Consider the following 12,347-nt stretch of genomic DNA (forward strand, 5'->3'; position numbering starts at 1 on the left):
CCAGAAGTAAAAGGGAGTGAGCAAGACTTTGAGAACTTATTTGAAGAAATAATGGCTGAAAACTTCCCTAAACTGATGAAGAAAAAGGTCACAGAAGTTCAGAAAGTACAAAGAGTCTTAAATAAGATGAACCCACACCAAAACACATCATAATGAAAATGTCAAAGGTTAAAGAAAAAAATCTTAAAACGAGCAGGAGAAAGACAATTAGTTACCTACAAGGGAGTTGCCATGTCAGCTGATTTCTCAACAAAAATATTCATCCCAGAAGGGATTAGCATAAATATTTAAAGTGATAAAAAGCAAGGACCTACAACCAAGACTATTCTATCCAGGAAGGCTATCATTTAAAGTTGAAGGCAAAATAAAGAACTTCCTAGACAAAAATAGCTAAAGAACTTCATTACCACCAAGCCAGTATTGGAAGAAATGTTAAAGGGCCTGCCCAATGAAGAAGAAAGAAAAAAAGGAAAAAAAAGAAAGAAAGAAAGAAATCAAGAGAGGAACATAGGTATAAAGAATAAAATAGCAATTAAAAGTACCTATCAATAATAACCTTAGATGTAAATGGATTAAGTGCTCCAATCAAAAGACATAGGGTAGCTGAATGGATAAGAAAACATGACTCTTATATATGATGTCTACATGAGAGCCAAGTCATATAGATTGAAAATAAAAGGAAACAAATATTTCGTGGAAATTTAAAAAAAAACACACACACTGGGGTAGCAATACTTAAACCAGAAAAATAGAATTTAAAACAAAAACTATAAATAAGTGACAACGGTGTACATTGCATAATGAATCAACCCAACAAGAGAATGTAACTTTTGTAAACATATATGCATCAAACATAGGAACACCTAAATATATTAAGAAAATCTTGGTATAGATTAAAGGATAGATCAGCAGAATATAGTCATAGTTGGGGATTTTAATATTCATTGACATAAATGTATAGATCTTTCAGACAAATAAGGCAAGAGTGACGTTAAATGATACACTGGACCAGATGGACTTCATTGATTTGTAGACCATTTTATCCCTAAGCAGTAGAGTATAGATTTTCAAATACACATGGAGCATTCTATAAGATTGACACCATGCTAGGATATAGGATAAGTAACCCTTAATAAATTCAAGAAGATTGAAATTATATCAAGCATCTTCTTTGATCACAATGGTATGAAAGTAGAAGTCAAATACAATTTAAAAAAAACTCAAAATCACAGAAGCAGAGAAAGCAAGCTCTGATTTGAAATGGTGTATCATAGAAAAACTCTTGGGATGCCAATGATGCTGGGCTACAAATGTGAGCCTCTGACGGACTCGGGACATGGAGCATTCCTTCAGCAAGTCCAATTAGGTCCAATAAAGTGCCAAGGAGTGCTGGTGCTGAGGATGCCAAGGGGAGTAAACGGGAGGCAGACACAGAAGGCTGTGTGATAGGCCGGCCTGCAGGAGCACTGGGGAGGGATTGTCCACCCACCTGGGCCAGATGGGAGTCAGCACTGGCTCTGAGAGGAAGTGCTGCATCTTGTGTTCAAGGAAGAACCAGGTGCCATGCTTTGTGGGTAGCCAACAACTGGTAAATGGAGGTTGAATTGATAATTGAAAAGCTAGGCTTTTGGGGTCCATTATCTGAAGGTAGTGTATGTGAGGAGGACAGCAAAACCCTGTGCATCAGAGTACAGTTCTGCCTCAGGAACAGTCTCTGGCTGTAAATAATGAGGTTTATTTTCACATACAGTTCAAGATGTACTCATTGAGGAGAGCTGTGCCCTTTTCCAACAGTATCCTGGGAGGCCACACTTTCATTCTAGCAATATTGCTGTCTTCCCAGACATCTTCTGCACTCTTCATTGTCAGGTGAAGAGTGTGTGAATTTCCCCACTAGGAAATTCAAGGCCTCATGTTACATTCACACATTGTTTTGACCACAAATATCATTACCTGGGCTGGCCATACTCTTGATTCACATATTTTACCCTCAGAGGGTGTCTACTGCCCCAAATCAAAATCACCCTCCCAGGACCTCATTTGCCACATTTGAAGTTGGCAGAAAAGACAAATTACTGACTTTGAAAGCATTCTCAAGGGTTAATAGCAATATTGCAGAAGCCCTTTATTAAAGGGTCCTGAGAGGCTGGCTTGCCTTTGGCCTTAGAGAAACACAGCCAGGTAAGAGGACACCTTAACTTCTTGAGGAGAGGTGAGATCACAGTAGCCCGGAAGGGGGATGTTTCTCATTCTCTGCCTCCACTCTGAGATGCCAGACATCCAGGTGTGATGCAGCAATAACATTTACAGGGAGCTTGAATGAAAGAAACAAAAACAAAATAAGCATATATAATTTTAGTGTCTATGCATAGTTGTATAAGGGGAAGTCTGTCCCCGCAAGAGCACCAGACCAAAATTGACAAGGTCATATCAGCTATTCCTTCTGTTTGGGGCATATCCTAGCAAAGTTAGGAATTAGGCATGCATCTGATGATATGCACTGATGCAAAACTCTGAGGAAGTTTTCTGTATTTCCATGTGCAAGCTCAAAGTTCAAGTGTAGTTACCTTCTCTCTCCCCACCATTAGTTTAGGTGGCCCACATGCCAGATTGAATCTGATTACCCACTTGGGACAGAAAGAAAGGGGACAGACACATGTGCAGGCGATTTTGAATGAAGCAAACTTCCCACATGTAATGCATGCCTACTAGTAATTTACACTCAGACCTCAGATTGGCTTCCTTTTGAGACAATAAGGGGAATGAGCAGAGAATAGAAGGACACAGGGGAAGGAGGTATGGATGTTCCCCTAGATCCAAGGATTAAGGGAAAAGAAGGCTGTGTGGCTACATTCATAATAAAAACAAAATAAGACCTAGTAGAAGAGAGATCACATGGGGTTTGAAACAATGCAGCTCATTTGTTATGCTTTAATACTTACTGACTCAAAGAAGGATATATATGAACTATCAGAAGTGGATCTTTACTCAAGATGCTTACAATGCAGGTGGGAAGACAGTACATCCTATATAATAAAAGGCTAATATGCAAATAGACTGAACAGTGGAATGACCTGTCGCTGTGATGAGCACTGATCACCAGGGGCAGATGCTCAACACAAGAGTTGCCCCCTGGTGGTCAGTGTGCTCCCACAGGAGGAGTGCCACTCAGCCAGAAGCCCTGAGCTGGGCTCACAGCTGGCGAGCGCAGTGACAGTGGTGGGAGCCTCTCCCGCCTCTGCCAGAGTGCTAAGGATGTCTGACTGTGGGCCTAAGCCATCAGTTGGACATCCCCCAAGGGCTCCCTATCTGGGAGGGGGCACAGGCCAGTCTGAGGGACTCCCCCTCCCCGCTTCCAGTGCATAAATTTTGTGCATTGGGCCTCTAGTAATTGCATAAAATTCCTGAACAGGTTAAAGCTAGTGAATAGTTAAAACAACAGGGTGAACAAAGGCAACTCTGGAAGAAAGGCCATCTTGGTTTCATATGGAAGATAGGCAGGTCTGACTGCTCAGTTCCTGCCATCAGACATCCTCCTCCTGGCATCATGATACTTGGGAGTCAGCTGGCTGGCTGCTGTACTTGTACCGAGCTGCTCCCTCTATGCAGATCGTGTTTAATTAAGACCAGATAAAAGGGCTTATTTCTTCTGATTCTTGCTCCCATGTGGAATTGAAAGGAATCAGACATCTAGGTCAGCCACACTCCCTGGCCCTGAAAGGGAGTGCTGTTATTAGCAGGTCCCTCTGAGACAGGGTTGAGGGGCAGTAGTCGGGGCCCTGTGCTTTGCCTCTTCTCCCCACCCCTATCACCTGGTGTATTTACAAGGCCATCTGCTCCCATTGGAGGGTATCTCGCAAGTTTTCTTCAGTGATGGGGCAAAATGCAATTGCCAGTGGGCAGGCATGTTCCTTTTCAGGTTCCTGGAGGAGACAGCTGTTTGAGATGTATTCTCACTTTTACTGATAGAGTTTAATTGATTAGGAGGATGCTTTCATTTCCTTGGAAGTAAACATCAGTCCTTAAAACTCATGAATCCAGTAGCTGGCCTGGGACTTCCCTCCCCTTGCCTCCCCCTAGACGTGGCTGGGAGGAGCATTTTGTGGCTGGCGAGGAATCTTTATCCACACCCTCCCTGCACCCCTGAGCTTGTGCAGAAACCTGGAGCCAAACTTATTAGAGCTGAGGAAAGACTTTTCTGTAACCACCAGAAACCAGGCCACATTCCCTTGATGACCACATGATACCAGACCCTTTCATTTCCCCTCCAATCTTTTCTAATTTTTTTAGCAATAGATTATAAACCATATCTCATCCATGTATAAAACAGAACAGCTTCACAATGTTGGCTGAAAGGACCCAAGCCCTGCTCTCGCCACCCCATCACTTCTCGTGCCCTATCCCACTCCCGCACCCACCCTGACAAGGCTGCTGCAGGAACAGTGAAACCTGGAGAGCATAGTTTGAAAACCACTGCCTTCCTGCTCAGGGATTGTAGGCTAGTGATTTTTAAGGTCTTTCCAACTTGGCTGTTCTCTGATTCTCTGTGGCAGAGTCAGACAGCACTCCCATCTGCCCACAGAGTAAGGCCCGGCCTCGCCTCCCAAGCCTAGTCTCTCTGCTGCTGCATCTCCTTTCTCTGAAATCAGAGCTGCCCTTCCTGCAGGCCTGGGATCGATCTGGTATCACCTGCCTTGCTGAATTCACCACCAGGTCTTCTAGGTCCTGGCTACTCCAGGTATGGTCCATGGACTGCCAGTATGGGCGTCACCTGGGCATGGGATACAATGCAGAATCTCTGGCCCCACCCCAAATCTAGTGAATCAACATCTGCATTGTGCTATTAACATGATCCCCTGAAAACACGTGCTCCCATTACACTGCGAGAAGCAAGCGCATTCAGCAATATCGACTTTCCATCTCTTCTGCCCACGAGCCCATAGGCTCTTCCTGGACCACTGCAGCCACCTTGCCTCCAGGTGGGACAACACTCAGGTGCATTCATGCTCCAGTCACAGTCCTCCAAGGGATGAGGCTAAGGCTGACACCCCCAGATTCTATCCTAACTACCCACCCACTGCACCCCTCAGTGTGCTCCAACAATGTGACCTTCCATTGCTTCAGACACCATTCTCTTTCTTTGGAAGGATAACTGAGGCAGATCCCTAAGATCTCAGCTGAGAGGTCACTGCCTCTCTGAAGCTTCCTCTGACCCAGGTCAGATCATATCCACTACCTATGTGAGCTCAAAGCACTCTTTCCTGTGATAGGTATTATCACAGTGTATATTATACATTTATTTGTAAGTTTAATTAACATCTCTCTCTACTAGTCTCTAATGTCCACCTCAGGGCCAAACAGTGTCTGATATATCATGGATGGCCTCATAGACATTGTAGAAAAATTGCAAGACATCCTCCAGGAGGAGCAGGTGGCCTGGTGCATACACCAGGGGATGGGAGTGGTGGCAAAGCAGCAGGCATTATACTGAGTGAAAGAAGCCTGGTACAAAGGACCAGATGCTGTCTGATTCCAGTTAAATGAAATTTCTAGAAAAAGTAGACGAAAGGGACAGAAAATTGATCATTGGTTGCCTACAGATGGGGTAGAAATAAGATGAGCTACAAATAGACAGGGGGAAACTTTCTGATGGATGAGTTCTAAAAGTGGACTATGGTGATCTGGCTGGTGTGGCTCAATGGTTGAGTGTTGACCTATGAACTAGGGAGTCACGGTTCAATTCTTGGTCAGGGCACATGCCAGGGTTATGGGCTCAATCTCCAGTGTGGGGTGTCCAATGATTCTCTCTGATCATTGATGTTTCTATCCCTATCCCTTCCTCTGTGAAATCAATAAAAAGTATATATATTTTATTTATTTAATCTTTATTTGTCAAGTATTTATTTATTGAATACATACACATTAATAAGGTCTTAGGGAATCATAAAGGATAATTTGGTTATAACTTTTATATTTTATTTTATTATTTTTTATTAAAGTTTTTTATTGTTTAAAGTATTACATAACTCTCCTTTTTTTCCCATTGACCTCTCTTCAGCCACCTCCAACCCCAGCACATGCCCTCACCCCCCACTCCCATCTGTGTCCATTGGTTATACTCACATGCATGCATATATGTCCTTTGGTTGATCTCTTACCCCTTCACCCCCCACCTTCCCTCATAGATTGGACAGTCTATTCTATGCTTCTATGACTCTGGTTCTATTTTTGTTCAACAGTTTATGTTATTCATTATATTCCACAAATATAATGAGATCATGTGATATTTAGCTTCAAAACTGGAGTGTGGTGGTGGCTGTACAATCATATAAAGCTTCTAAAAACCACCAAACTGTGCAGTTACAATGGATAAACTTTATGGCATGTAAATTATACCTCAGTAAAACTGTTCAGAAAGTAATGAGATAAAATGAAATGAACCGGGATGTACCAGGTGACTCCGTGGACAGGGCTGCTGGCATACCCCCCTTGCCTTCTTCCCAGGAAGAGACATGCCTGCTCAGCAGCAGCTGGTGGATGACCAGGCCAAAAACAACTCTCTCCCTCCCAGCCTTGCCCTGAGCTGAGCTCGGATGCAGGAGCTGAGGCAGCATTTCCTTTGATGGTGTCCCAGAGCCAGGGCGAGAGGAGATTCATGATTTCTAATAACCCTCGGCCCTGGTGTAGCTTCCTCCTCTCGCTAATTAGACAAGTCTCCTTTGGGCACAGAAATCAGGACAACGTTGCAGCTATCACGGCAGAGTGCAGCCAGGTAACCAGGTATTGGGAACTGTGGTTCAGTCTAAGATTATTTTTGACATCCCCACCCCTGATCGCCAGAAATGCCCAGCCAGTTTTAGTTATATTAAAATTCTTCTTCTGAGTGCATTTTTCTCCTCTGACTTTACATGGTTTTCTCAGTCACCGTGCAGCTCAGTACATGAAAGAATGTGGCCCTAGCATGAAAGGGGTTGGTTTACAAACCAGGCTGACATTCAGCCCTTCTCAACTCTGATTGGCTGGTATGTTTTCTGATGAGGTGATGCTCGTCTTCCCCTGGTGTTGCTTATTTAGAATCGCCCCTTTGCTTATAAGGAGCACATTCATCACAAATTAGAATTCTTTGCCTCCAATGTCAGTTCTTCATTTTCATACACACACTCACACTATAAATAATGACCTTACAAAATCTGTCATTAATTAGAAGTTTTCTTTATCACTCATTTAAAAAAATTTAACAAGGAGATGCTTCATGATGTCTAACTCTAAAGTAAGTAGGGAAATGTACAAGGTGGGGTGGTTGCAGTAACAAATAGACCCCGTGCAAGTTTCCTCTTGCTGTGTAATAAATTACCACAAACGTAAACGCTTTAAACAATATCCATTTATTTTCTCACAGCTTTTAGGTCAGGTGTCCAGACATAGCAGGGCTGGCTTCTCTCCTCTGTCTCACAAGGCTAAGATCTAATTGTTATCCACCAACAGAGAAGAATCTCCCAAGATAAATGCCTCTCCTTTTAAGTTATTGCACCAAGAAGAGCCCAATCTCATTTATAAACTGTCCACACCTGCCTCTCGGTGTGAGGAGAGGCAATCTACTAACATAGGCGTCAATAAAAAATTGGACACCAAATTGCTCAGGTCTTTAAGATATATCTTCTCCTCATTGTGGCCACTCTGCTTAGATGCTTAGGAAGCTAGAGGATGGATTCCTACTTTCCCCCAGTTGTGACATTTCTTTCCATTATCATTCCTTCACGTTTTCTAGCTGTGTCTCTGAGCTCTAGTGAAGAGGCCGAAGATGATTTCATTATAAAACGGCATCTGATCTCAGCTGATTCCATTCCCTTTTGAATTTGATGTTAAGCATTTCAAATGACCCTGTTTTATTCTTCCTGCCTCCTCTTGCAATTCCCTGCTTGGATTTTTTTCACTGCATCCATTCTCCCTAGCCTATAATTCTACTGCCCCAACTATATATATAGAACATAATTTCCTATGAGCAAGAATGGGCAGGATTAGGTGACAGTATGCACATGTGTCATTTGCCTCATCAGAAGAAAGAAGGGGGTACATATTACCAAGGTTCATAGATCTACAACTAGCAAGGATTTTTCATATGCAGTGTGTTGGGCAGATGCCAAAGGGTGCAATTCTCAAAGCTTGCAAAGACTCCAGACTGGCTTGCCTAGCCTTGCCTCACTCCCCTACCCTCTCTCTTTCCCTTTCTTCTTTCCTCCCTTTCTTTTAATGGCTAGATTCTGCCAAATCACAAGCAATTTGCAGCAGGTAGCCTGTGTACCTGTGTGTGCACTTGTGTGCATGCATCTGCATGCATGTGTAAGCACCAGTGAAGAGTGGAGGTAGTGGCTGGTACTGAGAGAGCACTTAAAAGCCATAGGGAGATGCTATGTAGATTCCAGTATCTGTAGGGTGACTCACTGCGTTGCAAGAAAGCAAGGCACCTTTCATGGTAAGAGGGATGCACTCAGCTCAGAAAATGTGAAATCTTGCCCATCAGTGGGTAGAACACAGCTGTGTAAACTTCAAGAGGCTGGAGTCTCAATGAGAATAATCCTTACTTCTCCTTCAGCCCCTTGGAATGTGTCTTTGATATTGTGGGTACTCAGTAAATGCTTAATAACAGGATGACTGGTGCGTGTGTGTGGGGGGGGAACATACAATGAATGCTGATAAAACCATTTACTTGCAGGGATGCCAGTCACATCAGCTGACTGGCATGGTGATCCCAAGCCTTTTAAAAGGGGTTATGAGACTGAAGCTGACACCTAGGCTGGGGGCAGGAGTATGTGCATTGAACACGCAAGCTACCTTAGAGTGTGGCCAGTAGTGTACACCATGGTAATATTAAATATTTGCTACAGGAGAGAGGAGGCATTCAGAGAGCCAGACCAGCCTATGCAGCTTTGGGTGATGTTATAAAGAGCGAGTGCAGGCCAGGTGGATCATCTGAGAACAGCAGAAGGCAGGCAGCGCAGGCCAGCAGGCAGAGTGTGGGAAAAAGGAGGAAAGTAATTTGGAAAAGTCAGAAAGTGAATCTAAGGGGATGAATGCAGAGTAGGAGAAATGGATCCAACCACAACAGTGTGGCTCAAGAAGAAATAACCAGGAGACTGAAAATTGAGCATTTCCCGTGCTCTGTCCAGCACAGTGGGTGCCAGCCTCTGCCCCTGGAGCAGGTGGGAGACAGTGAGTCCAGGCTGGAATGGGCTGTGAATGCGGAACACACACCAGCTCACAGCACTCAGGATGAAACAGAAGAGTGTCAGATATCACACTGATATTTTTAAATTGGATACCTGTTGAAATGGCAATATGTGGATATATTCAGCTAAATGGGACAAATTAAATTTCATCTCACCTGTTTCTCTTTACTGTTTTTTTTTTTGGGGGGGGGGGGGTATTTGCTTCAAAAGTAGAAAAATTTAAATTGCACATGTAGCTCATATTATATTTCTTTCTGACAGCCTGTTCTAAAAGTGCTTTTAGTGAAGTTTATAGAGAAAGAGGAGAAAATGGAATGTGTGGGAGTAGAAATGAACTTGGGCTTAGAGTTCACCTCCTGGCTGTATGTCCTTGGCCACGTTGCATAACTTTGATGAGCCTCAGTGTCCTCATCTACAGAACAGTGCTTGCTGATAGTGTCTATTTCACGCAGTTGTTAGATCTAAGTAAGACACCACGTACAGACTCTAAGGGAATATCTTGCATGTCGCAGGAGGTCCTCAAATAGAAGTTCCAGTATGCCCTTACTTTCCCTCACCCAGAGTAACAAGGGGCTGCAGAGGCAGAAAGGTGGGACTGAAATTTGAGTGAATTCTGAATGTGTATCTCCACTCTCTGAATGCTGTGGTTTGCAGCATACCGGGCAAGTGAAAAGAGGTGTAGAAAGTCCAATGAAAATACTAGAGGGATGTTAAAAAAGTAAGCACCCAGCCTGTGATGACAAAGTTATCCCCCAATTTGAAGGGAAGATGGGGCTGCAATAGAGAAAAAGTCATGAGAGTTAGCAGGAAGGTCCTAGAAGTGTCCTGTTCAGTTGGGCTGAAAGCTGCTCTTGGATTAAGCAGATCGCTTTGTTGCTATTTGGTAAAGGTGTCTGATGTTCTAATTTTTGGCAGCTTTGGAAATCTGAATTTGAGTTAGCCACAGCCTCAGCAATCAACAGCATTCATACATTTCCAAATAGATCTGAGCATCCTCTAAAAAAGAGAATAAAAAACCCAAGCTTTTTGTTCAGTGCAGAGTCATAAAGGAAAGAACCCATGTACTTGCTACTTATAAATAAGCCATCTGCTAAAGAGATACCAACTAACAGTGAATGTCCCATGATCCTGGTGAGGCTCAGCGGCAGCAAAAGCAAATTGTCTTGGAGGCTTCTGGCCAAAGAACACTGATGGATGAGGAATTGTCACCCAGTTCCCATCTGTCGGATTTATTGTTCAAGAAGGTCCATATTTCTTCTCCCATTAGTTAGTCTCAATGATGGGAAAGAAACACAGATGCATGACTAAACTGGAATGGTAGATTATAACTTAATTACTCAGGCAATACTCTAAAAATTACCCACTGTAGAAAGATTTCATGAGACCTGCTCCATCTGCAATGGCACCTGTGACTTGCTCCATCCTCCTCCCACCCCACATCAAGTGCCTCTTCAGTGCGCCTCAGTTTCTCATTTATAAAATGAAGATAATTCGTGCATGAAAGGACATTGTCATGCCAGTTCTCTTATTTTATGCCTGGCGGAAGGCCCCCAAATTGACCTGTAAATGCCTGGTGGGGGTTGTGAATTGCTCTGAGTTTTAAAGGACCCTTCTATCTCCGTATGGCAAACACACCACACCAAGGTTTCATCAGCCCAAGTAAATGCTGACAGCCACAAGGACACACCATGGGCATCCTCTCCTCCACTGTGTGCCTTAGGCATAAAGAAAATCCAAAAATAAAATGCCTTACGTACTGGCAAAGTGTTCTAGTGGGAAACTGGTCATGGTGTTAATCACCAGTGGGTCTGATTAAATTGCTCTCTCCCCTGCCTCTGTCATCCAAATTGGTAGAGAATTCCAAGTCAGTTGAGTCATTTCGCCATTGAAATAAGACACTTAATAAGTGTGGGTTTTCTTCCAGAAAAATTATGTTGCATGGAGAAAGAGGCATTGATTTTAGCTGGAGTGTAAAATGTAGTAGCCAGTCTTTGTGTTAAAAAAAAAATAAGCAAAGACAGTTTCAAAGCTTAGAAGCTCAATTCAGATGTAACTCACTTCTGCAGCAGGCCTGTGACACCTGGTTGGGATACCTTTTCCCAAGAGATCAGGTTCATGTAATTCTTCCTCAGGGTAGTGTTTTCTCTCCTAATGCATAGACAGGGTTTTGCTCCATCCTGACTGGCCTCAAAACCAAAACTTACAGAAAAGGATGTCCAGTTAGAAAACAATATCAGGCATTCCTTAAGTCCGAGGGTGGCTTAGGGAAGTTGAATAATCTCTACAATTCTCAAGCTTATTTCTTTAAAAAAAAAATAGTCTTTACTTCATTCCTGATGGCCTAAGGTATCTGGCCTTCTCCACAGTCTACCCATTAGGATACTGCCACATGCTGTCAAAGGGATGCCCAGGCCTTCTGGGCTTGTCCAAAGACCCCTTTGGGAGTGTGCAGGCAGTGCTCTCCTCCAGTACAGCCTCCTTCTATTCAGGACCAGAATCCCCAAGTGGGCTTTCACATTGTTGTGTGGGCTCCTCTTCCTAGCTCTGGTGCTCTGGGCTGGGGAGCCCAGCTGGGGTTGAGACCCCTCGCTCCTCAGGGGAACCTTTGCCGCTGGGATATCTCTCCTGACTCTGAGCTGCTGCCCACGGGAGCAGGGCCAGCCCTTTTTGAATCTCTGCCTTTCCAACCAGTCATAATGTGGCTTCTGTAAATCTCTGGTTATAAGACCTCTGTTCAGCTAGTCTTTAGTTTCTTCAGTTAGTTATTCAGGTTAATTGTTGTATATTTTAGTTGTAATTACAATTTTGTCCTGGGAGGAGGTGAATATAACTTCCACCTACTTTGTCACCATTTTGGATCATTCAACTTCCATTTTTCTTAAAGATGGGTTTCATCTGAGAAAGAGACCTCCTTCACTGTGTCAAAATATAATCCTGTTGTTGAAATTTTTTACATTCTTATAAATAATGCCCCCGCTTTGAATAAATCCATATATATATATATATATATATATATATATATATATATATACACACACACACACACACACATACACACACACACACACACACACACACACACATGAATATAAAACAGAAAAGAATGGAAGTGTTTTGGTG

At 43.3% G+C, this 12,347-nt stretch overlaps 1 protein-coding gene across 4 annotated transcripts in view; it reads left to right on the forward strand.

The window, feature by feature from the left end:
* The window catches only part of SLC24A3 (solute carrier family 24 member 3), a 466,656-nt gene that overhangs the window by 308,450 nt on the left and 145,859 nt on the right, over nucleotides 1-12,347 (forward strand). For 3 of the 4 annotated variants that reach the window (XM_045574623.1, XM_036417549.2, XM_045574625.1), the window contains one exon: nucleotides 1,751-1,869. The exons of the other annotated variant lie outside the window; for it this stretch is intronic. In XM_045574623.1, the coding sequence (XP_045430579.1) occupies nucleotides 1,751-1,869 (119 nt within the window). The remainder of the gene's footprint in view (nucleotides 1-1,750; nucleotides 1,870-12,347) is intronic. 4 annotated transcript variants of the gene reach the window in all.

This window comes from Pipistrellus kuhlii, unplaced genomic scaffold (assembly GCF_014108245.1).
Source record: "Pipistrellus kuhlii isolate mPipKuh1 unplaced genomic scaffold, mPipKuh1.p scaffold_m20_p_6, whole genome shotgun sequence".
In the NCBI taxonomy this organism is placed as follows: Eukaryota; Metazoa; Chordata; class Mammalia; order Chiroptera; family Vespertilionidae; genus Pipistrellus; species Pipistrellus kuhlii.